General features: G+C 57.4%; 2 protein-coding genes across 16 annotated transcripts in view; both read left to right on the top strand.

Moving 5' to 3' along the window:
• The window catches only part of ATP11A (ATPase phospholipid transporting 11A), a 92,698-nt gene extending 82,050 nt beyond the window's left edge, over positions 1 to 10,648 (top strand). Inside the window, exons 27-30 of one of the 9 annotated variants that reach the window (XR_010383549.1) lie at positions 497 to 600; positions 2,576 to 2,741; positions 5,995 to 6,239; positions 7,066 to 7,198. Coding sequence is in view for 7 of the 9 variants with exons in the window: in XM_064492952.1 (XP_064349022.1) it covers positions 2,576 to 2,741; positions 7,066 to 7,382 (483 nt within the window). In the remaining 2 variants the exon portion in view is untranslated. Of the gene's footprint in view, positions 1 to 496; positions 601 to 2,575; positions 2,742 to 3,916; positions 5,285 to 5,994; positions 6,240 to 7,065 lie in introns of those variants that run through there. The other 8 variants (XM_064492953.1, XM_064492954.1, XR_010383550.1 and 5 more) reach the window with 8 other exon arrangements.
• Positions 10,649 to 16,762: 6,114 nt separating this feature from the next.
• MCF2L (MCF.2 cell line derived transforming sequence like) overlaps positions 16,763 to 27,896 on the top strand; it is a 102,091-nt gene continuing 90,957 nt past the window's right edge. For 5 of the 7 annotated variants that reach the window (XM_064492944.1, XM_064492942.1, XM_064492940.1 and 2 more), the window contains exons 1-2: positions 16,763 to 16,868; positions 21,747 to 21,919. In XM_064492944.1, the coding sequence (XP_064349014.1) occupies positions 21,751 to 21,919 (169 nt within the window). In that variant the 5' untranslated portion in view covers positions 16,763 to 16,868; positions 21,747 to 21,750. Of the gene's footprint in view, positions 16,869 to 17,598; positions 17,797 to 21,746; positions 21,920 to 27,896 lie in introns of those variants that run through there. The other 2 variants (XM_064492937.1, XM_064492945.1) reach the window with 2 other exon arrangements.

Raw genomic sequence — 27,896 nt, 5'->3', positions numbered from 1 at the left:
CCTTTTCTGTATGAAAGGACTAGGACTAGAGTTCCTTTTAGTGGCAGGCGGTCCCACCCCCAGTGTCATCACAATGCACTTTAACTGAAACGGATTAGTGTGTTGTGGGAAAGTCAGCCAGTGTCTTCCTGGAATGTTAGGAAGGTCCCAAACCCTGTCACGGGGGCCCCATCCTTAACCAGGGAAACAGGGAAAAGCCCAGAGCAGGGTGCCCAGTGGTAGTGGGACCAGCGCCTGGAGTCGCCAGCCCTGTGCCCGCCCCGTGGGAGTGGGTCCCTCTGGCCCAGTAAGAATGCCCAGGGCTGTTGAAACCCGAGTCCTCCTCCCCACTGGAATCTAAGGTTTGTCTTTCCTAAGCAGGGTTATGTTGGCATCTTGACTAAAATGAAGGCGTTGTTTGGTTTTTCCCATTGTTTTCTGGCTTGCTTTCCCGGTTTCACGGTTCACAGGAACGTGCCGGGGGAACACCGCTGTGAACGCCTTTGCTTTTTTTCAGCTGGCGCTGGACACACACTACTGGACTTGGATAAACCACCTTGTGATCTGGGGGTCCCTGCTCTTCTACGTCGTGTTTTCCCTCCTCTGGGGAGGAATTATCTGGTACGGATTTGGCCGTCAGACCGTCATTATTACGTGGGTCGTCCTGCGGTATCGCTCATCAAGGGCGCAACCTCCATGTGCGAGTGTTTGCTGCGGGCTGCTGTGTGCGAGGCCTGGTGCCAGGCCCGGGGCCGCGGGGGTCGAGGGGATGTGGTCCCTGCCCCTTCCTCCCAGGTGCTCAGTCAGGAGACGCGCTGCTCGTAAGTGAGGAGGCTTGTGTCGGGAGGAACAGACCAGATGCCACAGCAAGGCGTCTGTCTCAGATGGAAGTTTGGGGAAGGCTTCTCAAAAAAAAACATTGAACTGAAACCAGGAGAAGAGTGCCACCACCACAGTGGGTGCACAGGGGAGCCGGCCGCGGGGGCCGTGGTGGGCGCACGGGGGAGCCAGCCTGGGGCCTCGGGGTCTGACTCCAGGCGCAGCCCTTCCCCTGGAAGGGAGCCGCACCGGCAGAAGCCCTGAGTCAGGGCCCAGTGGTGGAAGGCAGTCCACCGAGGCCAGAGTGACCCAGGTCCAGCCAGTAGGCCACCCCGGACCTCGACCCCTGCCTCACAGCATGGAGGACTTTAGTCAGAGGAGCCTCAGAGTCTGGTGATGCCGTTAGGAGGGTCACTGGCTGCGTGTGGAAAGTGAACTGTGAGTGGGTACAAGCAGGCTGGCTGAGAGGCTGCTGCAGTGAACGGGTCCAGAAGTGGTGCTGGTGTGCCCGTCCTGACGACAGCACAAAGGGGCTGCGTCAGTGCTGTTCCTTCTGCCCAGAACGTCCTTCCCAGCTAGCCTGCCTGCTGAACAACTCCTCATCCTTTGAAACCTAGCGGCCCACTGTCCTCTTCAGTGCGTCCCTCAAGTCACCTGACCGGTGCTTCTACCGCGTCCCCCAAGCACTTGTTCCTGCTCCTGTCACAACACGTACTGTATTTTTCTCTAATTCTCCCGTTTACATTTCTGCCTCCTCTGCAAGACAGCGTTTCCTGAGCGGAGCTGGGACTAGGGGGAGGCAAGTGAGGCCCCGGGGGCCACAACCTGGGAGGAAAAGCCTCCTTCCACTGGGCCTGCTGGCCTCAGCCCGGGCCTGGCCGGACCCGAGACCAGAGGCAGTGTCCCCTCCACTCGCACCTCTGGTACTGCGCACAAGCTCCCGGGACACGCAAGCGGCCCCTGAAATGGGAGGAGGGGCTCCCTGGTTCTTCAGGGGCCAGTATCCACCCCACAGCCTGCTCCGTTGCTGACCCCCAGTGGCCATGTCCACACATTGCATGTTCCCTGAACCGGGGAAACGCAGGAAAACTGGACCAGCTTTGGGTGGGTTTCCAGCAGCCCCGCCCCAGGCCAGGGGTCGCTGTGGTTCCAGAGGGAGGATCCCCTGAGACTGCCCCTGCCGGCTCCTGGGCCCCGGGGCTCAGGGGTCACGAAGCTGTGTGGCTCAAGTTCACACCGAGGCATGAGCCGCTGCCCCTTTCCAGCCTCCTTCGAGGAGCTCAGCATAGACTCTTCCTGGAATCACAGCTTCCCCTGGCAGGGAAGGCATTTCATTCTCTGTATTCTTACAGAAATTTAAAAAAAATTTATGGCATAAATTAAGCGGCCACCCGCTCTGCTGATCAGGACCCGTGCTGTCTTCTCCACATTATTAGCTATTGATCAGCTGCAATTCCGAGATACAAAAAAACTCTCCTATTTCATCGTTTAAAGTCTTTTCCACTGTTCTGAAATGGGACTTCTCCCTTTGGGATGACATCAGACTCCCTCCTCCTCTTCCCACTCTCAACACCCAGCGCCACAGGGAGAGGTGACATCCCACTGTTAGTGTGTCTGATTCCCTGGACTGCCCAGTGGCCGGCGGTGGCAGCAGTGAGTGCTGCGGGAGCACACGGGCTCCTCGAGCAGGTGGAGGGAACAGACCGGCATTTCCACGTCTCTCCCGCTGGTTTCTGACCTGTCCCGTGTTGTTCTCTCCTTACCCTCGATGCTGCAGGCCGTTCCTCAGTTACCAGAGGATGTACTACGTGTTCATCCAGATGCTGTCCAGCGGGCCCGCCTGGCTGGCCATCGTCCTGCTCATCACCGTCAGCCTGCTGCCCGACGTGCTCAAGAAAGTGCTGTGCAGGCAGCTGTGGCCCAGTGCCACCGAGAGGGTCCAGGTACCGCCCCGCCCCGGGGTCTCAGCGGGAGGCCGGACTCACAGAGGAGGGCCTGGAAGCTTGGGTTTGGGAGTGTGACCAGCCCAGCACTACTAATGAGTTCCCCGATGACAGGTGCTTGTCAGCGCTAAGCAAGGTAACATTCCAGATGGCCAGGGTTGAGAGCTGAACAGCGCAGTCGGCTGAAATAAGAAACAGACTGAGAGAGAAAGGTTAAGCCAGTACAGAAAACAAATTATTTTGTGTAAATTCAAAAAAGTTTTTTTTATTAATCATTGTTTTGAAGGTAGAATTGCGTTACCTCTAGGGGAGGTGGATTTGGCTCAGACCTTAGCGTTTGTCCTGGGACATCCTGGTTATGAGCAGGCACTTACTTCCACACTCCCAGACTGAGGCCAGCAGCTGAATCCTGGGTTCAGGAAAGAAGTGAGACACACAAAAGGCCCAACTGACTTCAGGCACAGAGATGTTACTCGGAGCCTCTGAGACCGCTCTGGCCCCCTGGACTTCTTGGGGAGGGGACGCTCCCCCATCCCCTCCCTGCTGTGACCCCCGTCCCTCCCCCCGTGACCCCCTGTGACTTGCCCTTGGAGGTGCAGAGCCTCAGGGCGGAGGAGGAGGGTGGCGTGAAAGGGCCGAGGCTTGGCCGGGCAGCTGGGGAGGGTGCTTGTCCAGGCGAAGGGGGCAGGTGCGCAGGTGGTGGGGGCTGGAGAGAGGGTGGAAACTTTACAGGACGTCCACCCGGGGCACCCGTGGTCTCGGCCCTTCAGGGCAGGTGGCCCTCCCCTGGGCTGGGGCCCCACCTCCACCCATCCTGGCAGGTGACAGGACCAGCATGGGGAGCTTTCTTAGCTCTCGGGCTCATTTACCCCTGAGCTCGGGGCCCAGGCCCCAGGCCTCGGGAGTCCTCTGTGTCATTCCTGCGGGGTTTGTAAAGTCAGTGCTGACAAATCTCAGGAGGTCAGAGCAGGAGACCCACTGCGGGAAGTGAGGGCTGCGGCCTCCGAGCACAGGGGACAGTGGCCACTGCGGCCATCTGACCGTACTCACCGCCTTTTCTTGTCTCTTCTCTTCCTGGTTCCTCTCGTCTTCTGGCCTCTTTGCCCAAATAACCATCCTGTCTAACGATGTGCATGGCCTCCTGACCTCTGACCTCTGACCTCTGGGACCGGCAGACTAGGAGCCAGTGCCTTTCTGTCGAGCAGCCCACCGTCTTTATGCTTTCCCAGACTTCCAGCGGTCTGACTTTCTAGCGGGACAAGGTGATGCCTTTCTGTCTTCTCGCACGTTTGGGGTTGAGTCTCAGGATGCGGAGGCCTGGCGTGTAACCTTGGGAGGCATGAGCGCAGCCCTGGCTGGGAGATACTGGGCCGCAGCATCTGGAGATGTGGGCGCAGGGCGGCTTCCATCCAGGCACCGACCGGTCCATTGGAAGCATCAGGGCCCACCTGCCGGGAGGCTGCACCTCTGTGGAGGGTGGGGAGCCGGCTGCCACCAGGCTGGTCCTTCCGTGGGGCCCCTCTGCAGCCCCGGGGATGAGGGCAGGTCCCCTCTGCCACTCGCCCACGAGCCTGGCTCTGCATTCGGGATCCAGGGCCCCACAGGAGAGGCAGACTGTGGGCAGAGCTGGGACAGACGTGTTTGCAGTCAGCTCTTTTACCAAATTCCCTTTTAACTTTTTTTTAAGAATCTGATTGTTTTTAGGAAAAGGCTCTGCCTTTGCTTTAAGTGGCTACAATGCCCCTGTCTTAGCGACACAGAGCCATGAGCGTGGGGTTTTCTGTGCCGGCCGCCTGGGGCCCAAGGCTTTTTGTCCAGAGCCAAGGCTTTGGGGATGAAGCTTATCTGTTTTCAGGTGTTTGTGTACCTGAAGGCCCCCTTTATGTGGCCTCCAAATCCAGCAGACTTTGCGGGCCTGTGTTTGCTGTTACAGCTTTACCAGGGCTGTGTGCTTCATAGGAAAATGCCTAAAGCGAAAAAAAAAAAGCCTTTTTCTTTCCTTTTAATAATAGTTCATTTTCTATAAAGTTTTAGCAGTATTTTTTAATTAACAAGATGTACATTTTTTAAGTTCAGGTAATTGTTGACAATCAAAATTGTTCTTATCTGGTGCCATCAGAATCTGAGAATAAATTACATAATTTCGTTTCACTGTTTTCATACTTGAAAACATTTAGGATGAAATTATTAGGAACACTTTTAATAAGTCACAGGAGGTGCTTATGAAATTGGCTAAATCATGCCAGCTCTGGGCTGAAAACACACACTCTAACTATTGATACAGTTAATTAAGAGCTGATTTGCTTCTGAACCTTTGTGGAAGCCAGACTCTGGCTGCTTGGGGCCGGGGGCAGCACTGAGCTCCAAGGCCGCGCTGCTGGAACGCAGGGGCACCTCACCCACCCCTCACGGGGCCCCTGCCGCCTGCATGCTCCCCGCGCGCACGGGGTCGGCGCTTTGTGGCTGTGTATCACCCGACCTCGGCAAAACTTTGGAGGAATAAACGTTGACTAGTCCTTAGGTGGAACATCCCGCACTTCAAACACGTGGTTTTGTCTTTTAATCTGTCCTGTTGAAAAGAAAAACATCGCTGGCCCCGTTTCATGTATATTCATGTACGTGTGTGTGCACATGTGTCAGCCGTATGTGTGTGCGTTTATTCCATCTGTGTTCATCTTTCTGTACGGTTGTCTCGTCTCTGCTCATGCAAAGAGCAGCAGTGCTGGTCGGCCTCTCCCGCTCCTCGCCTGCATCTCCAACCTTGTGGTTCTTCCACTCCTCAAATTCCCTTCTTCCTTGATGCTGAGAAACTCACACAGCTTGCCTTGAAAACCTGAGTGTTCTGACACCCGGCCCCGCTGACCTGCAGCCCCACGACTCCTTAGGCCTCCAGGATTCTGGTCTCAGGCCGGGACTCTTCCATTTGACTGGAGAAGGGGCCGAAGGACAGGGCCAGACAGGCACACAGAGAGGGACGGAGGGGCCGGCAGGTGCAGAGTTCCCGCAGGCCTGGGGGCCTTTGGGGGAGCACCGCCGTCAGGAAATGGCTCAGGAGGCATGCGGTGAGTGGGCTGGACCCTTAGCGCCAGGCTTCAGCACTCTGGACAGCGGCCTCTGCTGCACCCAGCATGGCGGGTCCGTTGGGGGACGCCCTGGCCCGGCCTCCTCTCTGTGCCGTGTCCCCCTCGTTGCCCCACAGAGCTAGGGGCCGTGCGGCCGCGGCACAGGCTCAGTGTCTGTCCTCGCCTTGCAGAGGAGCCCGAGCCACCCAGCCCCGGCCGACACCGCGCCGAGCCCCGACTGGCCTCTCCTGAAGGACCCCGAGCCGCGGCCAAGGCGCGAGTAGCCCGCGGATAGGTAACGGCCGCCCAGCGGGCAGCCCGTGTGCTGTGCTCTTGCCGACTGTCTGTTCTTCCTCCAAAGTTTTGCTGTGCTGTGCCGTTTCTGATAGGTTCATGATGAGAAAGAAATGCTTTACACACGTGTGCTCTGTCCCAGGTAAGTGGCCTGCCCAAGAGGCCGGGCCGAGGGGGGCAGCGTGCTGCACACACGTAGGCACAGGTGCACACACAGGCACATGTGCACACACACCTGTGCAGCACACACCCCCAGGTACACGCACACCGGGCGGACATCGCCGCACACGTGATCACACATGATGAGTGTCCAGAACCTAGCTCACCTCGCCTGCGGCTGTGGGAATAGCTTCACCCAAAAGGTGGAGTGGGAAAGACCACATTTTGAAATAGAAAAAGGAACATGGTGTGATTGGTCCTGCATGTTGGCCAGGGCAGGTGTCCATCGGCTGGGAGTGGAGCTTTGGCCTGAGAGATGTGCATGTGCAGCCACGTCCCCAGTGTGTCCTGAGCTGGACCTCAGGTGTGACCAGCACGGCTGCCTTCTCCATCAAGAAGCCGGCTCTCCTGCCGGGCTGCCCCACCCCTTCCCATCTGTTCTGTTCAACCACGCAGGCTGGGCGAGACGTCCATGGGTGGAGACAGGCTGGCCTGGTGGGCAGGAGGCAGGTTTGAGCGAGGCCAGCACAGCCGTGTTGGAGGAGCCATGCGCAGCCTGGGGCCCAGGGAGGCGCCCTGTGTTTTGACCCACATCTACACACGGTGGGCCCGAGAAGGGGGCACGGTCTCGGCCAAGACACAGTCCACACGTCACCTCTGCATCTGGTTCGGGCAGTGGGTGCCACCTGCCTGCGCTCTGGAGGGAGCCCTTCCCGGGCAGCGAGGGGGAGGCTGAATCAGGTCAGGTGGGCGTTAGGTGGGATTCCCACGGGGGTCCTGGTTCTGACTGTCCTTTCTGTTCCCGACAGACCGCGCACTTGGTGTCAGGACCACCTCTCTGAAGTTACCCCCTTGCCTCTCTGTAGACCCCCACCCTGGGCAGCGCCCCTTCCCAGCCCCGGTCTCTCAGACTTCCTGCCTGTCCAGCCGGAGACCCTGCCCCGGTGGCCCAAGGGGAGGCCAGAGGGACAGATCACTGTGCCAGCCCTTAAGAGCCACACAGTGTGTGCCTCTCCTGGCAGAGAAGGGAGGGAGCACAATGGAGGATGCGGCAGAAGCCGTCCCATTCCTGCATAGCTCAGCGGTGACTACAGAGGACACAGCATGGAGCCCCGCCCCTCCATGAGGACATCTGCTTGGAGACCATGGTCCGTCCAGGCAGAGGCCGCACCACGACCTCCAGGCCAGGGAAGCACAGCCTGGATGTGCCCTCCGACGTGGGGGTCTGGCCCCCCTGCTGCTGATCTCCCAATACCCCTGTTTTCTGAACTGGCCGGCAGGCCCCAGTGACCGGCACCACTGACGCTGCTGTCGGAGCCCTGCACCGGGAAGCTGGCTGATGCATCCAATCCCGAGTCCACTTCTCTGGGGGGGCCGGCACTGGTGTGTTTGGGGTGTCTCCTCTCCACCCCCCGCTGCCTCTGTGCGGAGGAGGCCACTGTCCATTAAAGCTTCTCAGTGCAGGGTCTGAGATATGTCATCACACCCCCGAGGACCAGCTGGCCGGTTTGCTGTTGCCGGGAACTGCTGGCTTCAGGGCGCTGAGGGGAAGGGTGGGGTCTGGGTGCCCAGGTAGGCATCTGGCTGTGGTGGTCAGAACCCCTTTCCAGCGTCCCTACCGAGAGTGGCCTCTGGGGGTGGTGCTGTCTCCCCAGGTTTGTGTTGGGCCCCCTGGGTCTGACCAGGTGGCTGGGAATCCTAAACAGCAGTACCGCGCCCCGGGCCACCGCCCACACTGACCAGGCCTCGCTCCGAGCTGTCCGTCTGGTCCCTGCTCTGCGGCAGGTGCCGGCGGCACTTTCTTTGGGGTGGGAAACCACCACCAGGCAGCTGCCGTGTGAAGTCCCTGTGCTTTTCGGTACCTTTATCTCTGTTTCTAGAAATAACCCATTCGACATAGCCTTAACGGTCCATAAACAAGACATTTCAGTCTGAGATTCAACCTTCAGATAGTAAAACCGATGCCTTTTTAGGAAAGCGTCACCCAGAAGCTAAGCGTTGTTCCCCTGCTGGGTTCGCCTGCGGGACTCGGGGATGTCGTGAGCAAACGCTGAGTCCTCTTCTGAGATGCTCGATGTTAGGGATTTGGGGAAGTTCCACTTTCACAGTTTGACTGTATAATGTTTTACCTATAAAATATTTATCTGAACTAGGGGGTGAATTAGCAGTGAGAGCCGTGTACACAGGTAGTTGGGATGAAGGGTGAACACCTACCAAAGACGAGGATGAAGGGCGCAGGCTCAGAGTGAGATGGGGGCGGGGGCACCTGTCCGTCCGAGGGGCCTCCAGCCCACTCCCTGCCCTCTGTCACTCCTGCCCCACCGCCTGTGTGTGGTCCACAACACCCTGCAAGCAGTGGGGGCATTTTTACAGCCGTTTTTAAGAACCTAATATGGGTATAAATGTAATACCTGTGGGGGGGGGCAGATCCTCTGTATGTTTAGTTAACAAATTCTTTGTAATGTATTTTTTTAGAAATCTTAAAATTGCCTTTGCACTGAAGTATTTTCGTAGCTGTTTATACCTCTTTTATTCTTTCATTTGTTACTGCACCATTTCTAATTTTTAAAGTATGTTTTTAAAGCTTTTATTTTTTAAGTTGATGAAATTTTGGCCACTTTACATTTAAATTCTGGTGGGAGTTTTGGCTGAATGTCTCAATAGCTGGTGAATGTGAATTTTCAGATTTGATTTTATTCTCAACATCTGTTCGTTTTTTGGTGTTTCCAATGGGAATGGGTAGTTAAAAGGCATCTTTAGTGTATGATAATTTGCTATGCTTTTTCTTCACAATTCATTGCAATTTCATCTGCTTTTTGTTTGGTTTTTCATTTCTATCCTTCAGCCTTAAAAGAGAAGCTTTTTGATGGTTAGGATTGAGATGTTTACCATTTACCTCGGGTAATTCAAGTCTCCTTATGAAGGTCACTGACCTTTACACGTTCCAAACTGTCTTTTTTAAATTGTTTGGGAAATTATTAAGTGACCGCCTGGTCACTGGAAATAAGCGAGGGGCCCCAGATGAACAGTGAGATGAAAGGAGGGAAGGACGTTCCAGAGAAGACTTCACGCGGCCCGCCTCCCGGTGGTCAGTCCTTACTTGCCTTAAACCTACCTTAACGCAAGTAACTGAAGCACTTCCCTTGGTTTTGGGAATCTTAGTCTCAGCCGCACGTTAACGAATTCCTACCGGCGTTTCGCACGTGGGTCCGGACATCCGGGCCCTGACGCGCACGCGTCCCCCGGAGCAAGCTGACCCTCGGCGCGTTGCGTGGCCGCGTCGGTCCGCGCCTGTGCAGCCCGCGCACGCGCGTGTCCCGCCCGGGCCCCGGAAGTGCGGCCCCGTTAGACCCCCAGTGCTGTGCCCTTGACGCCGTGGGCGAACGCAGGCCGGGCGCCCCGCGAGGGCCCGGGGAGGGCCCGCTTCTGCAGCAGCAGGTTCCTGCAAGTGTGGTTTGGCCTGGTGAGGTTTAGCAGCTTTAACTACAGAAATGCCTCACCACGCGCTGTCACTATTCCTAAATTGTTGGGCATCAACCAAAAATTCAGAGCACCCAGAGGGAAGTTCCCGACCTTTTTCTTTAAAACCACTAAGTTCATCTGTTTTGCACTGATTGTTAATAACCTAATGCAGCCACTTCTACTTCATCTTAAAATTAATGGTATTTATTTGACGACTCAATGTAACAGCTTGCTATGCATTTCCTTTTAGAAGGTTCCCGTTTGTAACTTTAAAAACAGGAAAAATGTCAGTCGGCAGATGCATTCATTCTTTTGTTTTTCTTAAGTTAGAGGGCAGGTGAATGGGGGGGACACTCATTCGATGTTGTCTACGAACAAAGCTTTAATGAAATGTGATGGAGTATTATTAAAGTATGATTCTACTTTTGCAGAAAAAAATCTAAAGATCAGTTTATATAGCTTTGTTTTTCACCTTATCAGAATATACAGAATTTTAATATGCATATATTGTCTCCGACTTAAAATTATAATGTGTGTCTGCATTGCTGTTTAAAATGTCCATTCATTATGTAATGTAATAAAAGAGAATCTCCAGAAATGTATTTAAAACAGATGGTATCTATAGTTGTCGCCATAAATACTGGAATTTATTTTTAAATTATTGAACATAGTAGGTGCGTTTAAGATAATAAATCAGCCTCCAAACAGTAATGTTTAACTGATAATAATTCACTAACCTGCTTTGAAAAATTAAATTGTGAATTAAACCAAATCTTACATTTCTGTAAAATTTACTTTGTATGCTATTATTTTTAACTTTTATTTCTGTAGGTAAATGATGTCTTCATAATATTAATTATAATTGGACTTTTCTGCAGATTATCTAAGCAGGAAACCTGAATCTGCTTGCAATAAAGAAGAGAGGGAAAATGTCTAGTTTAGTTTCTTTATAAATAAAAAAATAAAAGCAGAAAAGTTGGTCTTAAATTCTGCTAAGAGAAGCTGCAGGGTAAAAACACTCTCAAACCGAGTGTTTTTGTTTAGGATGAGGGAGGAGGGCACTGTGGGGCAGCTTCCCTGAGAACGTGTGGGGTGGGGTGGCTCCGGGGTCCCCTGCAACACAGACACGAGGTGTCAGATTTCTTAACGCTGTCTGTCCCCTCCAGTTGCTCCCTGTCCCTGACCTGAAACCCCTTTCCATCTGGGCTCCTCCCCTTTCCCTCCAGACCCCCACGGCCTCGGGCAGTTACACAGAGCAGAAGGGCCAGTTCTATGTGCCCACCCCCCGACCCTGGCCCTGCACCTCTTCTGGTGGCCACTGCCACCCTCTCCAGCTCCCGGCCTCCTCTGAGAACTAACCTCAAAAACGCTCCACAAGTCCTGACGCCAGGTCCCAGTTCCTGGGATTCTGACTCCGGGGGACCAGGAAGGAGCCCAGCTGGGAACCAGCCTCATTGGGCCAGGCTGGGGCTGCCCCTTCAAGGCTGACTGAGCTCAGCTCCCAACCCTGGGAGGCACCAGCTCCAACTTGGGGCTTTTTCCCGGCCCCCAAGCAAGCACACAGTGAGGGCAGAGTCACTCACCCTGAGTGGGTGACCTTTGCTGTCCGCAACCAAGTGCCAGCAGCCAGCACAGCTCACAGGCACTCCAGGAAGTGGATGCTGCAGGTGAGTCCGGGTCCCGGGGCCCTTGTTCACTTTGTCCAGCGTCCACACCTGCCTCAGGTGACCTGAAGGTGTGTCCTCCCGACAGCACCTTTCAAAGCCGAGTGAGGCCCCCTGGCCCGAGGCTGGGCAGGGGAACCACCAGCGTGCTTACCTGCGCCCACTCGAACGCCCAGGCCTTTATTCCTCCGGGTCGTACCCTAACTTGATCAACCTTCACACGTTATTAAGCTTCCTCTTTCATGGAAAAGTCTTGGGAACACAATTTCTCAACCCCTTTCTCGCGTTAAAGGGGGGGATACAACTGAAACCGTATAAGCACAGGAGCTCTCCCAGGGAAGTGCGCCCTGCACACATTTTCATTATTCAGGCGGTTACTGTGGACACCCGGGGATGCGCACTCAGGTAGCAAGTGTCTGCCTCATCCCTGAGACATGTGGACCGGTCCTAGCCTGCCTGACACAGGCCCAGCATCAAGCAGAGAAGCCCGGCGTGGACGTCAAGCCCCAGTGAGCGGGCAGGCGTCCCGGCTACAGCCGGCCCATCCTGCGTCGTCATCTGCTGTTTGACGCCAGGGAAATTTTCCTGCAACGCCTGACAGCACCTTATCCAGGGCCCCGTCTCTTGCTTCCATCACTTCGTGTGCCTGCTGAGCCCTCACCAAGACATGGGAACTCGGAAGCCCCTGGAAGCCCTGGGGAGGGCTGTGCCTCGCACCCGAGGGGCCTGTGGCAACACTGTCCCAATGTATTTACTAAACCCTTCCTGAGAAATGGATTCCTGGGTGTACTGCTAGCTAAGAAAACGGATTGTCCTTCAAAATTAGTCACACAAAATCATCACTTGAAAAAAATTCACTCACCAATGCTCTTATTCACTTGGTTTTTACAAGATCCAAAGAGAGGGAAAGAGTTTTAAGATAATTAAGAGTAACATTTCCTTTGAGACTCAGATTGTTTCAATACCTTTAGAATTTTAAAAAGACCTACTATAAATAAAGTCTCAAAATATGAGCTAAATATCAAAATAAACATGGTGCTTTAATTAGCTAAGATTCTGTTTTGTTTTTGAATATTATGGTCCCGAAATCTTTACAAACTAGTTGAGCAAAAAGTATACATGACGTTAGGGGCAAATGACAGCTGAAGACACATCATGGCTTCGAATGTATCAAACCTGAAAACGCACTATTCTGGTAGCGCTCGCAGGGAGTCTCGCACAGACACGCCGTCCCACTGGGAAGTAAATCTGTACCTTTCTGTAGCTCACTGTCCCCTGGGGCAACGGTAACAAACCGTCACAGGCCCCGCGGCTTAAACACAGGAGCTGATGCTCCCTCAGACCCAGAGGTCAGGTGTCCGCAGGCCGGTTCCCCCAAGGCTGTGAGGGAGAGTCTGCTCCGAGCTCTCCCAGCTCCTGGAGCTCCCTGGTTTGTGGCCACTTCACCCCATCTCTGTCTGTCTCCACATCGCGCTCCCCCATGCATATCTGTGTCCCAATGCCTCGTTTTATAAGGACACCAGTCAGACTTAGGGGCCCACCCAGATGACCTTACTTTAGCTTAATTGCCTCCGTAAAGACCCTGTTTCCAAATAAGTCACATTCTGAGGTACTGGAGGTTAGGATCTCAACGTCTTTTTGGACGGATCACAGTTCAGCCCATGGCAGTGTGCACGGGGGCGTCCCCTGCGGCGTTTAGCCCAGCTGCAGGGCAGGCAGGTGAGCAGAGGCCGTGCCCTCGGGCAGGTGCAGGAGGGAGCAGCAGAGGCTGGGAGGGTTCTTGAGGGCAGAGCTCAGCTGCCCTTGCTCACGTCGCCCCCCGGGAGCTCCAGGGACCTCCACGTGGTCCACCTTGGGGAACAAGCCTGTGACCGCCATGGGCCCAGCAGGCCCGGGGAGCCCTGCCCACAGCGGGCCAGGCGCTGAGCCGTCTTTTCCCCAGGCCTCATCTGTGCTTACAGCCGGACTTGGTACTAGAAAGTAAGCTTGTCCCTGGTCAGCCACCCAGTGTCCAGCCCGGGGCCTGGGGCCATGTTGCCGCCTGAACTTCCCCCACACCTGGAAGCCTCAGGGACCTGCCTGCTTCTGCCGAGCCCAGCAGCTTTCTGGGGGCACCGGGTGGTCAGCCAGGCAGCCTGGGCCAGTGCTTCCAAGACAGCAGCGGGAGGATCCCCTGGCCTGGGCAGCCAGCAGTGAAGCAATTAAACCTGAGATGCTTAGTTCACGAGAGCAGGTAAGAGACTGGCAGGGTCGGGGCAAGGTTACCACTGATTTGGGGCTAGACAAGAGGCCAAGGTAACCTTGTCCTCCTCGACAGGTTAGTTCTCTGAGATACTAGGGATGGGGTAGGCAGTCCCCCCAAGGGATGGGTCCCCAGGCCAGCTACCTGGCCTCTAACATGTTCCAGTTCCCTACCCTGGACCCAGCAGGGCATGGAAGATTCTCAAGCACCAAGGGGGCCCAGGTTAAGGGGATGGAAGCGGGTTCCATCTCCTCTTCCCCCTGCCTTACCTCCTAGGAGTGCAGGGCACACCCTCCATCTCAGGAGTCATGGCTTCTTTTAATACAGACTTTCGTGTGAGAGCACCACTTTCTGCAAAGGATTACATCTCAAAAGGCAAAGTTCCCAACTCCCTGAGCAGCCATCTGCACAGTGACCCAGCAGGGACCCTCCCCACGCCTTTGGTGGTGGGTGGGGCCCCCAAGCCCGTGCCCCTCAGTCTCCCCACTGCCACACCCACCTCCAGGCCCACTGAACACGGTGTGCTGGGACCCGGAGAACATCTGGGCACAGGGAAGCCCTGGCCTGCCCGAGGCAGCCTACCCCTGGGGCTGACCCTCTGCAGCGAGCAGAGCCTCCCGCGGGGCGAACCGTCCTTTATAACTCTGCTTCTCAAGGCACTTTCTAGAACCTTGGTTTTTTTCTTTTCTTCATTTTTTTATTGAAGTCAAGTCAGCTTACAACATCGTGTCAACTTCTGGCATCCAGCACAATGCTTGTCATACCTGTACATTCATGTGTTCCTTCTCATGTTCTTTCTCATTACAGGCTTCTACAAGGTGATGAATATAGTTCCCCGTGCTGTACAGCAGGACCTTGTTGTTTATCTGTTTTATGTACAATAGTGTGTACCTGCAAACCTTGAATTCCCCACTTATCCCTTCCGGCCCCCTCTCCCCTAGTAACTATAGTTTGTTTTCTACTTTTAGAACCCCGTTTTGATGGTAATTTCCGTGAGCCTCCCAGGGCCTTGGGGGCTGGGAAAGCTGCAGAGATCCAGCACAAAGGACTCATCAGGCCCTAACAGGCCGGCGCCAGCAGGGCGCCCGCAGCACTGCCGAGAGCAGAGCCGGGCTTTTGTGCTGCGGGTTCGTTTCCCCCTGAACGACCTCGACTGGAGACGAGCCCTGACACCTCTGAGCAGCACCGGCACTGAGGGGCTCCGTCCTCCGCGTGTCATGGTGCCTGTGACCCTGTCCCAAGGCAGAAGCTCTCGTGGGGAAGGAGCTTTGTTCCGAGGTTGTTAGTTTGTCCTGGGAGCGGCCCCCAGCGCTGGTGTGAATGACGGAGAAGGGACTTCAGAAGCCTAGCTGGGGCAGGTGCACTGCAGTTTGGAGCCCGCGCCACACTGGGCACGGGACCTGAGGCAGATCGGCTGGTGGGGTCTCGCGGGTCACCGACCACTGCCCCCAGTTCTGCACCAGCGGTACGGTCAGTTTGTACATCCTGCAGGGAACTCCCCCTAGACGGGCCCTGGCTGCCTCCCTGGGGACTTGGACTGCTCAGGGGATATTTAATGTGGCCTCTCGGAGGAATCGTGTGAGCGAGGGCCTCTGATGCTCGGTCAGGACCCCACGATGGCACCACACTGGTGCCTCTGAGGAGTCTCAATGCTGCCGGCCGTTTGAGAAGGGGTGCTTGCCTCCAACCCTGGCAGGTTGTCGGGGCATTTCCAGGGAAGCCCCACTCCCCCTCCCCGGGCTCAGCCTGCGAAGGACACTGTCTGGCTGAGGGAGTCCCCTTCCTGTCCCCTCAAGCACCCCTCCTCCTTCCCGAGCCAGCCACCCTTGCTCAGTGAACCTGCTATTCTCCAAGGAGTCCACTCGGGGCCCCGCCCTCATGCCGCACCCCCCACCTGCCGCAGGACAGCCTGGGGTCCAGGAGGCACAGAGTCCTGGAGGGAGAGCCTGGCCGCCCCGCCAGCCGCCTGGCGTCTGCCTGGGCTCCAGGGCACCAGTTCAGTGCTCTCTGATTTACAACAAGCCCCCAGGCAAGGCCGCGCAGCCGCTGGGGCACACTTGGAGGAATGTCCCACAGAGGTCAGTGCCGTCCTCCCCTCCCGGCCAGTGTCCGGCATCCCTGGGCCGGAGGGAGTGGGGGTCGGAGGGAGCCTGGTGAGGGCTGTGACCTCCCCCAGAGCTGGCTGCGGGCTTTATGTTTATTACCCTCCTGGCAGAACTCATTTTTTTGGTTTTACTCAGACTTGCCACTGTAATCCAGACGTTTCAAAGCCCCAACTAAAATAAAGTTTACACCTAGTTGGGCATTCGGGATGTTTCAGGCCTAAGCCACTTGAGGTTTCTGAGTTCTGCTCAGGAACTTGCGTTTCCCCTGAACCTTGGAAGGCGCAAGAATGAAAAGGCGGGTCTTCTCCCTTTTCCTGAAAACGCGGGGGTCACCTCCCCGCCGAGCCGCCTCACCTGCACAAAGGGGCGCAAGGCTCCAGCCCCGTCCTGCCCTGGGACAGGCATCGGGACCGCGGGGTCAGTTCCAGTCTGGACCCACGTGCAGCGGCACCAGCTCCGCGCGTCACCGTCCTCCACCCAGGACTGCCAGCGGGTGTGCGGCCGCCGCACGTGGGGGCAGTGGTGCGTGGCCAGGTCTCATTAAGGACCATCGCCGGCCACTAGGGACCCTTCCCCGCTGCCACAGCTTCTCCTGGGCGGTCCTGCGGGCGGGTCTTGGGCCGCTGCGGATCCCAGTGGAGTCCAGGGGCTCCAGAGAGGATGCAGGTGGGACCCCCAGTTTCACAGGTCAGCCCGAGCGACCCCAGGGACAGGCGACTGGTCCCTTGCCAGGACCCCCGCCGCCCTGCTGCACTCGGCTGACAAGGGGGGCTGCGGAGACGCTGGGGAGGAGGAGGGGGAGGGGGAGGGGAGGGAAGGGCGGGGCTCGGGCAGCTCCTCCCCCTCTCGCCCCTGCTCAGACCTTTACCCCTTCCTCCCCTCCGCCTCCTCCTCCCACCTCCGGCCCCAGCCCTCCGCTCCGCTCCCTCTGCAATGCCCCTCCCCCACCATTCTCCCGCCTCTGCCCTACTAACCCTCCCCCACCTCCCCTTTCCCTCCCCCTCCCTCCCTCCCGCGCCTCCCCACCCGTCTCCTCCCCTCCCCCTCCCCTCCCCGGAGGCGGAGGAGGAGCGGCGTCAGCGCGGGCACCTGCGGGCGGAGGACGAGGACGTGGGGAGGACGGTCCCGCGGCCTGGCAGGTGTGCGGGGGCGGGAAGGGTGGATGGGGCGGGTGGGAGCAGGCGAAGAGGGAGGAGGGGGGACGGGAGGAGGAGGCGGACGATGGAGGGGATGGGGGGCGCGGACGCTGCGTCCGGGAGGCGGGCCGTTCGCGGTCTGGGCGGTTCCAGTCGCCTCCCGCCCCGGCCCCGCCTGAGACCCCCGAGAGCCCGGGGGACCCCGGCCCGGGAAGGGGTGTCCGGGAGACACCGACTCGGAGCGCGGGCTCCGCGTGCACAAACGCCCCTCCCCATTGTCGCCGGCCGGGGCCCCTCACACCCCATAGGTGTAACCCCCTCGCTGCCGCCTCCTCCAGGGTCTCCTCTGCCCCTCCCAGAGCCACGCCCCAAGCTCTCCCGACCCTCCGTAGCTGCTGGGACAGGCGTGGGAACAGGTGTGAAGGGGGCGCAGGAGGTGGGTCCCCACCTGACTCTTCCTTCTCGGGTCGGCAGCGGGAGAGGCGTGCCCGCAGGCTGTTTTGTTTTCCAAGCGGAAAAGTAGACTCTGCAGTTTAAAAATAACGTCCTTCTCTCTCTCCATTGCAAAGGCTATTCCTGCCGGTTTTGAAAAGCTTTCCTTGCTCCCCTGCAGCGCCAGGCAGTTCCAAAGGAGCCTGGCGGGGGAGGGGCCCCCACGAGGCTTTTTTCTGGAGCAAGTGCAGCCTCTTAACTTTACAGGAAACTTCCCACCCAGGGCCACGTGGCCCACCGTGCCCCTAACGGCCGGGGAAGGGGTTAAGGTGACCCTGAGGCACAGGCAGGATGTGTGGGAATGGCCGTGGGAGGCCCCAGGATGTGTGACCACAGGGAGGGGCAGGGCTGAGCCACAAAAATAGAAGCCTGTCCCCAGGGGCTGCTGGTGGTGTAGCGTCCTCCGTCCCTCCGGGCTGCCGGGGACCCTGCTTGGCAGGTAGGTGAAGGGGTGCGGGCCCTGGAGAAGGGGCCCTCCCACTGGGAGGTATTCTAGTATGCAAATTGGATGGAATGGCTGGCCCGGAGCTGCTGTGGGGACCTGGGCTCACAGACAGGGTTTTCCTGAGTTCTTGGTTCCACGCGGGCTGAGTCAGCGGCAGCAGGGGCCCACCGCCTCTCCTCACTCCTTTGGGGGACGGGAGCCAGGCCTGCCCGCAGGCCTGGGTGGGTGGCGAGGAGGTGCCCTCTGGGGCGAGCCACAAACCGGGAGGGGTAGGAAGGGAGAGTTCTCCACTTGATTCTGGGACCCTCTCCCCTGGGAAGGGGGGCACCCTCCCGGGACCTGGCCTGACCATCTGGGCAGGGGCCTGGGGACACTGTGCTGAGAGGAGCCGCACCTCTGTGCACCTCCGCTCTGCGTCCTGTGCAGGGGGACACCGTCCCGGCAGCCACACAGCACTGTAGTGAAAACAAGTGATTCTGGTGCAAGGCTGTGGCAGGTGCAGAGGGCCTCGCAGCCGAAGCCTCGCTACAACCCTCCGGCGTACTGTTCCCCCAGGGTCGGGGGCGAGATTTCCTTCCCAGAGCCCAGCAGACCAGGAGGGGCCTGCAGTCTAGCTTGTAAAGAGGGTGGGATTGGCGGGGCTCAGCGCGTGAACATGTGTGTTTGAAGTGCTTGAAATGCAGCCTGGAACCCTGTCTTTCTCTTGAAGCTGAGGCTCTTCAGGCCCCTCCCCTCCCCTCCCCCTCCCTCCTCCCTGCCCCTCCCTCCTCCCCTCCCCCCTCACTGCCCAGCTCTTGTTGGACTCATTCATAACCAGTGGTCCAAGATCAGCCTTCTGAGAAGCCCCCTTTCTGAGGACATGAAGACTTTTGCTGAAAAGACTTTCACTGGGTGTCTTGTCTGGGAAGGCAGCATCTTGGTGAGGGAGTGAAATTACATTCACTTCAAAAGAGCTTTCTGCTGACTGATATTAAGTGCTTTTGTAAAATGGGGGAAACCTGAAGTTGGAGTGAGGACACTGGGGTGTCCTCATGGCGGAATAAACTGCCCTAGAATGTTGTTAGCTCACAGCAGCCGGCCGCCAGTTCAGCTGGTTTGGCGGTACGAGGCTCCAAGAGCAGAAGTCGCAAGTGTAGCAGCAGCGGTGACAGGAATGGAACCAACCGGCCCGCAAAGTGCAGCCCTAGTTGCTAAGCTCACTCACCCCGCCCTCCTCTGAGCTCACAGAGCCTGGAGGAAGCTCTCGTCTGACGACAGGTGAGAGGCTCCGGGCTAAGGGCCTGCAGCCCCTTTTTCCCCCTCTGTGAAAACAAACTGTTTAATCATATAAAACGAAGGTCCGATTCTTTAATCAGCTCCTGGGCAGTTTAAACAAAAAATTAAGCTCGTGGTTTATGTCATAATCCCCAGCTGAATCTTTCCTTCTTCTTGCTAAACAGTCCATTATGGAATTTTTCTTATGATCAGTTCACCCAAAACGCCTAAATCGTTTCTCTAGCAGTTACTGATGAAAAAACTGGAACTGTACATCCCGTGTCCAGGAAGGGTGTGCAGATGAAATGTTCCTTGCCTCACGGTGCTCGGTCCTCTTCTCCCTTGGGGAGGGCGTTTGGAGGGAGGGGGTCCTCACCAAAGAGAACCACTGCAGGCTGAGCCCAGCCCTACAGAGAAGGCCACGGCAGAGCTGTCTGTGTGCTGGCATGGGGAGGCGGTCTGGACCCACCACCCGCGTGTGGAGTCCTCGTGCTGGCCTAGCTAGTCTGTAGCACATCTACCTGGGGGACCAGTGCGTCACCACGTTTCCTCTGGGCTTCCCCAAGTAAAACTTTTGGGACTTCCAGCCCACAGTAAGACACTGGACACTCCGTGGGGGCTACTGAGAAACTCTGGGACATCTGGAGCTTGGCGTCTTGATTTTGTGGTCAGGGCCCCTCCCGAAGACTTCATCCAGAATCACGACAGCCCTGGTCAGCTCCAGAAGCCCCAGGAAACCCAGCCCCCTCCCCAGACCCTCCTAGCATCTCTCTGGAGCCCAAAAGACCAGTCTCTATCCAGCTCCACGGAGATGAGTGCGGAGCAGCCCGGTGCTGATCCTTGCAGGACTTCTTCTCAGGTTGGCAGGAGGCCTCTCCTGGAACCGGGGACTTCAGGGCCACTGGGGACAAAGGTGAAGGCAGCCACGCCGGGCCTTTTCTCTTCCTTCTGGAGGTTTGAGATTACGGTCGGCCTGTTCGTGTTGGACATTCTCCGAGTAGAATTTGGAAGAAAAGTAGACAAAACTGGGCTTTTGGTTCTGTTTTGTTTTTAACCAGTGAAAACTTTTCTTCCTCCTTTTAAGTGTGAAAACTTTACTGAAGCCACCAGAAGCCTGTGGCCCCGGGTCTGACTGTGCTCAGGGTGCTCGGCGTCCTCGCCGCCTGCGTCCGTCCATCCGGCCCTGCCTCCGCCGGCGCAGCCTGGGTTTCTTGGGAAGATGAGCAGGACCCACGGAAGAGGGTTGAGGGCTGAGGTCCTGCCCGGGAAGGGGTGGGGTGTAGGTCACCTCTCGTCGCTAGGAAGGGCCCTCCTCACACTGTTACGTGAGCGAGTTTAATAAAACGTTACAGGGATCTGAAGACACGCCTGGGGAGGTGTCGCAAAGATTCATGTGGGTGGCAGGCAAGCTACTGACCCACAGCCTTGTGGATAAAAACAAAGGGGCGTGCCTCGGTGGGGGGGGTCCGGTGGGAAGAGGAGGGGGTGGGGGAGGGCGCTGTCTCTTCTCATCAGGGCTGAGCGTGGCGCTGGTGGCGCCCCAGAGGGTTTAGGCCCTGAGCTTCCTGCCTGGAGTGGTCGGCACGGTTCTGAGCGTGGTTCTCACGTGGGCGGCACATTGGAACCCCTCCCTGGGGCCACGGGCGGTGGCAGGGTTTCTAGGCTGCCTGGGTGTCTGTGCAAATGGTGGTCAGGTGGTCAGGGAGGACCTAGCGGGAGGAGGGCCAGGGCTGACCAGACAGCAAGGGGCTGCAGTGAAGGGCACGGATGGGGAGATGTGGGAGCAGGAGGGTCCCCTGAGCAGCTGGGCAGCCTTTCCAGTCTCCAGGTGGCCTCCTCCCTGGGCCAGAGAAGGTCTGCCCACGGGTGTGCCTGGAGGCAGGACACGCAGTGCTGAGTGGGTAAGACAGGCTGAACGATCACCGTGGGGACACAGGCGAATTTATCCATGTGGGGTTATGTGCACCTTCACTCTTAAGGAAGGGGCCCAGCCAGGTATTAAGCCAACAATGAGCCATAAACAGACGGAAAAACACAGTGCAAAAAGGAGTAGTTAGTAATTAATTACCTAGCGAAGGTGAGCGTTTGCCCGGCAAATGATTTCACGTGCTTCAGTTTAAAATACAGTCACTAGTTGCCTCCTTAAATCCAAGACTGCTTCTAAAAAACTTGATTCAAGATTCTTTGCCCAATTTCCACCAGAGGATAAGACTCTAATGTTCGTTCCAGAACTGGGATGGCATTCTTCACCTAGAGGATTGGAAATGTTTTTTAGAAACCTGAATGAGCAGGCGGCAGTGGCTCTGGAAGTTTGCCAGTTCAGTGAACTAGACGATGACATTGAAACGAGGAGACCCAGGGGCTTTTTATCCTTGAAACAAGAGCGTAAATGTCAAGGGGAAAAAAATCTAGGTTTTTGTTTTTCAGCAGAAGCAAATGGTATTTTTGCTCATGCAACGCTTTACCCATCTTAATATTACAAAAGGAAGTTGCTCGTTTAACTGAACGTTGACGCGGACGGAATTCGTTGGAGAAGGCTGGTGTGAGTTTGGAGCACACCGCGTCCAGGTCAGAGTGAGCGCCGCGGCAGGCTGTGCCCGGTGGCCTGGGCTCTGTTCAGTGAAGCACTGCTGATGTGTTCTGGCGGCGTGACCTCGTCTTCCAGCTGAAATCTGTTTTTCGCTCTGCAGACTCATGTTTGACTGTTGGAGATTCATCCTGTGCCAGAAACCCGGAGGCGATGACTGTTCTTCCACACGAGGGTCCAGCGCGGCCAGAGAGGAGGAAGGTGACCACCAGGTTGACGTGTCTGATGTCATCAGGCTTGTTCGGGATGAGCCGGCGGGAACGCCCGCGCCCGCAGGTAGGGCCGGCTCACGTCTCAGGGAGCCCAGCCTCTGACTGACTGCAGACTCAGAAGTCGAGCTCTCAGCCCCTCCGGTCCTCTGGGAGACCAGTGTGTTTCAGACCTGCAGGAACAGCTTCCCTCCGACCGCCCGGGCGCCCGCGGGGGGCAGGCTGGTTCCGGGGAGAGCCCACTCCCCGGGCAGGAGGGGCGGTCGCTCTCGGGCTGAGAGCTGGGTGGTGAGTCAGATGAGCTGGTTCTGGCGAGAGACCATGAGAAATGTCTGCTTGGGTTTCCAGTGGCGCACAGTGCAGCAAGCGGCCCTGCTCCCAGCCTTTGCTTCGGTTTCAGACCCACACGAGCCATCGTTTGAATTTGGTGCCTTGTCAGATTGGAATGGTCACAGGGCAGTGGCTGTGCCCCCAGGATGCCCTGGGCAGCGCACACGGTGGTGAGGGTTCCCCGCCCCAGGGCTGAGCCTGACCCGGGCATCCAGGCCCAAGGATGTGCTTCCTCTGTTCCTGGCCGTCCGAGCACTGTCAGTGCCCCTCTTCAGGAAGGAGGCGGCTGGCTCCCTGCTCCTAGTTTTGCTTGTGTTTAATTATTCTTTGCCGTTCCTTCCCAAACTGACTCTGAAACTAGTTTTCCCTGGACGAGGCAAGTTGCTGGCACCCGAGGGCAGGCGTGAATCCGCTGGTGAGTGGGCTGGTACCACGGGGTCCGCCTGGGGCTGGGCCAGAACTGGCGGCTCCCAGAGCAGAAGCCAGAACTCATCTGGGAACTTGGGTGACAGCCCTTCACCCTCTACCTCCCGAGCTTTCTCAGCCCGAAGCTGGTGCTCCCGCAGTCGGGTTGGACGTGGGGCTCGAGGCTGCGGCGTTGCCCTGAGAGGGCCTGTTCTGAGTCCCTGGTCAGGCCGTGTGCACCTGTTGGTGGGCATGGTCTCCGCACCACCTTTGGGACCTGACTCGCACACGTCTGTTTTCGCAGATGGTACCCGACCTGCCAACTGGGGGTGTCTGGTCTCCGAGGTTCTGAGCCACAAGTCGCTTGTGCTTGTGAAGAAGCTTGGCTGTTTGACTGGCTTGTGGGTGGGGGGTTGGTGCATTCAGAGTGGCCGACCCCCGACCCCCACCTGCCCCCAGCACCTGTGTTTGGTTTTATAGGTTTACAAAGTTGATTTTTGCAGCTCCCTGGTGGTGAGTGCTGGCCAGCGAGAGCGCAAGCCTGCAAGTTAGTCTCCTCGTCAGGGGACCCGACCTTCCCAGGACCAGGCCTTGTCTTTTACCCCATTCACTAGGGAGGGAGGCAGGCAGTTCCTGGGAGAGCCCAGGGCAGAGCGGGGCTGCGAGGGTCGCACGGGTGTGGGGCACTCAGGACACAGCCCGGTAAGCATCCACTGGAGTCCTTCCTCCCTGGACCTGCAGAACCAACCCCGCGAGTCCTGGACATGCGGGTGGTTTAGTGCCTGCAGCCCTCAGGCCGCCTCCGACCTCGGTCTCCAGTAGGTGGAAGGTAATCGCACCAACATTCCGAGCCTTGTTCCTTGTTTCTGGGGAGGAGAAGGTGCGGTCAGAATAGCCGGCCATCACCTTCCCCCCCAGGAGCCTCCACGTCCCCACCCCACTGCCCTCCCTCCCGCCACCGTCACTGTCACCGTGGGCCTCCCAGTGCCGCTGCTTCAGATACCCTTTGGGGTATGAAACATGCTAGTGTCAGAACTTCAGGTTTTGAAATCAGTAAGTTAGTTTTTTATTGAGGTGAGAGGGCCGTAATGTAAACTTGACCACGTCGGCTGCCCTGAAGTGTGTGCTGCGGGCTGTTAGGCGCGTTCACTCTGTGTGCAGCCTTTACACGTCCCTCTGGCACTCTTCCTTCTTCCTGAGCTGAAGCTCCGTCCCCATTAAACACTCTCTACCCACACGCTGCCCTGGCCCGGCCCCGTGGGCGTTGGGGGGACACTGCGCAGTCTCTGTTTTGGGGGGCCGTCTTAGCCCACCCCGCGCGCTGTCCTCGCCTTCTGCACCGTGTCAGGTCGGAGCTTCAGCCCTGCTTAAAGCCGAGTCTGTCCCCTTGTGGGGCTGGCCTGCCCTGTGTCCAGCCCCCGCCCGTTGGTGGGTGCGGGTTGCTGCCACCGGTGGCCGTCGTGACTGCGCATGGACAAGGGGTGCGCATGTCCCTGCTTCCTCTTCTTTGGGGTCAATCCCCAGAAGTGGGGTTTCTGGTCACTTGAACAGGTACTGGGCAAGGCTTTGTGGATAGAAGACAAAAATGCAAAGAATGCTTGACTTGGGCACAAAGTAAACACCACCTGCAGTGCGAGTCGAATTGTGAAGCTGCATTGTTTGGGTCACAAAGCTTAGAACGTCGGCAGCGCCATGTGGCTGAGCACCGTACCTGAAGGCACTTACACCGTGAGATCCTTCAGGGTTCTGGGAGAGGCCCCCCGGGAGGAGGAGGGTCTGAGGAGCCGCAGGGAGGGGCCGTTCATGTTTCTGGAGGGGGTGTGGGGAAATAATACGCGTGGGCTGAAAACGCGTTTTGGAAAAGGTGAGAGCGACCACAGGAAACCGATGCTTGGAGGGACATTGGCTTTTTGCAGATCCCCAGTGTTTCCGGCCTGGATCGTGGTCACAGTTCGAGGAGAATGAGTGACCCTGGGATCGCGGGCTGTGGGGCGGGGGCGGTGGGGGCAGGGGTCCGAGCTGCGCAGAGCTCGCGGGCGGCGCGCTTCCGGGTTCCCTGCTCCTTGGCTTCCGAAGCGCAGTCTCTTTCCCAGGACCGTTGTTACTTACCTGCGCGCCGTCCGGTGTTGCGGGCCCTCCTGACGGCGCCGGGACGGCCAGGGCGTCCCCGGGAGCCGCGCTGGTCAGTCTCCTCTTTGTGGTTTTGTGGGCCCATCCCGAAGGGGGGGTTCGCAAAAGACAGACAGGCTGTTTGTGGAAACGGAGCTCCTGGTGTCGCCCTAAGGGATTAGCTCTCATTTTTACCCTTTCCTGAGCCCTCGGTCTTGCTCACTTGGACTTTTTATATCACTTGCGAAACTAGCAGGACTTCATGTTCTTTTTTTTTAAGAAGACACATTCACTGTGCACGACTTCACAGGCGGGTGGCACTAGCTGGTGGGTCGCTGGGTGGTGCTGGGAGCAGACTGCCCGTCTTCCCGCGGCGCCGGTGGGGCGGTGGGGGCGGGGGCAGGTGCCCTACTTGCCGGGGCGCGGGTGTGAAGGGCTCGGAGTGGAACGACCCCCAGCTGCCTTGCGAGCTTTGGGGGTCCCAGGGGAGTCCCATGTCCCCCAGCACCTCCCGGACGCCTGTCTCAGGGGAACTGACTTGGGGTATTTCATCGTTACTTAAAATGGATGGGACGCGTCCCGTAGAAGCTGAGCTGCTGGAGAAGGTCGCTCCCAGCCGAGGATGCCTGGAGAGCCCTCATCTCCCTGAGCCCGATGCTCTCAGCACCGGCAGCCGGCCCCGCCTCCACGGCACGCCCAGGAGCAGCCGTGAGTTTGTTAGGGTTTCATCAGAAAGTTAGTGGGTTTTCTATTTAACTACGTGCTCTAATGCGTGCTGTAGGATTAAGGTGATGGAAGTGTGTTTATCTGTGTGTGCCCGTGGAGACGTGCCCGGCCTCCCCCCGCCGCGCTGGGCTGGGTGTCCGGGGGTGCGGCCTTTACTTTCCTGGAACGAGTCCCACTGCAGCAAATGCTCCCTCCTGCTTGCCTTCCTGCTGCTGGGGTTAACCCTGCCCACCTGCCCAGGGTGCAGTGGCTGTTCTGAGAGGCGGGGCTCCCGTGGTCCCGGCGCTGTCTCCCCGTGGGGATGTGCCTGCGACCCCAAGGGAGAGGGTGGCTTCCGTCTCGGGGTTCCTGCATCTCAGATGCCCAGCAGCGTGAGGACAGGGCTGTCCCCTCCCGCTGTGTCCGCGGCAGCATGTTCTCGGCCGCCGTGGGCAGCACGCGTCCGGCCGGGCCTTCTGCAGGCGTCTGGGGCAGCCCCACCCTCACCAGTGTCCCGTGCACATGTTTTCATCACCTGAGTGCACGTCTGGAACACGTGTGGCCCACGAAGTGGGGCAGGCGGCGGGCAGACCTGCCAAACTGAACAGGCAAGTGGTGCTCAGTGGACGTGATCCTGTTCGCAGAGGCCGATTCTGCCAACGGATCCAAGGGGTGTGGACAAAGGGAAGAGGTCTTCAACCTGAACATTAAATCTGCGTCAGAAATCACCACGAAGACCAACTGCAAAGAGCTTGGAAAGAATGAATTGCTGGAGATGCAGCCTCTCTACGTGGTTCCCCTGCGCAGCGGAGGTGAGGCGGCCGCCCGAGGCCGAGGGGTGCTCTCCTGTGAGAAAGTGGAAATAAGGAAGGTCAGCTTCACATGAGCATCTCCTTTGCCTCCACTTTTATGGACGGAGGTTTTAAACCCACTGCTGGGGAGGACGCCAGTCTTTATAGCTATGCTGGAACCAAGTTGATGGTGTGGATAAAAATCTTCAAGAATTTTGTTTTTAATCAGAAATCTCTTCTACGAATTTCAACTAAAATTAATGTTAAAAATGTGTCATGAAGATTCACAAGCGAATGTGTTCATCACAGTCATTACTTACGATGATGGATGTTTGGGGAAAAGCGAAGTCACAGGAGGGGCGGCGATGTTACTCAGCTGTTAGGGGTCACCCCCCCCCCCAGGTCTTGCGCTGGAAGAAGGGAAACAGCCAATTATAAGACGACGACTGTGACAGCAGTTTTGTCAATGCGAGTGTGCACAGCTTTGATAGAAGGCCGAAGACGGGCTTCTCGTTGTGAGTTTTTCATCACGGATTTGCGGTTTGCTCTCCTCTCCCTTTCTGCACCAGGAAGCTCTACAGTCTCTGTGAGGTTAGGTGTTTCCTGAAGCTGGATGTGACCTCGGGCCCCGCTGGCACCGGGACCCGCCTCCCATCCGTGCTGACCCAGCTCCCGGGGAGCCCGTCCCCTGAGGTCCCCACTCGGGCGCTGTTTCCGCAGGAACTGTCCCCACCTCATGGTCTCTGGGACGGTGCCCAAGCTTGTCCCGAGGGCGGGAGGTCACGGAGCAGCTTCAGGGGAAGAATATTCCTGGGCCTTTGCTGGGTGTGAGTGAAGCTGTGGAGAGGGGGCCAGCGGCCCCGACGCTCCCACCCCCATCGGGCCGCCCCACGGCCGGGCCTGCAGGAGGGGCTGGGCTCTTCGGCGTCCCCCACCCTGGGCCAGGGCCAGACAGTCCAGAATAAATAAACCAAGAACCGGTAGCATGAGTGTCTCAAGTGTGTCTTCGTGTGTGTGGGGGAGGGGGGTGGTCCTAACCCTGGTGCTTAGATGTGACGTTAGGAGGCAGCAGGTGTAAGCGGCACCGTTTTCCCTCTGCGCTTCCGGCGTGAACCCCAGCCGGTCCTGACAGTGCCCCTTCAGTTTGGTGCCGGGTTCTGTTTCGTACTGTTTCCTTCTTTCTTTACAGATTGATATTTGTACACAGTATGTCCTGGAAGTCTTTCTGGGTCGACTCGTTTAGATTGGCCTCATTTTGTGTTTCAGATACAATGCACTTTGAGTAACTATTTGACAGTCCTCTTTTTTAAAACAGCTTTTATTTCTTAGAACGGTTTCAGGTTGACCGAGATACTTGGGAGCCGTGCAGAGTCCCACGTTCCCCACGCCCAGTTTCCCGTCGTTAACATCGTACGTGTTTGTGATGCACTTGTTACAGTTAAGGACCCAATGTTGATACGTTGCTATTTAGTCAAGCCCTGACTTTACTCAGATGTCCTCATTCTGTGAGAGGGCCCCATCCGACACGGCGTGACATTCAGTCGTCACACTTCCCTGGGGCCCTCGTGGCGCTGACAGCCCCTCAGACCCGCCTTGTCTTGGTGACTGGACGGCGGGGAGGGTGCGTACGGGCAGGGGTTCTGTCGGATGCTCCTCGGTGGGTTTGTCTGTGGCCTTGTCCTGGTTAGACTGGGGTGTGGGTTT

This window comes from Camelus dromedarius, chromosome 13 (genome assembly GCF_036321535.1).
Source record: "Camelus dromedarius isolate mCamDro1 chromosome 13, mCamDro1.pat, whole genome shotgun sequence".
In the NCBI taxonomy this organism is placed as follows: domain Eukaryota; kingdom Metazoa; phylum Chordata; class Mammalia; order Artiodactyla; family Camelidae; genus Camelus; species Camelus dromedarius.
Note: the sequence above shows the minus strand (reverse complement) of the source record. Positions and strands in the feature narration are given on the sequence as shown.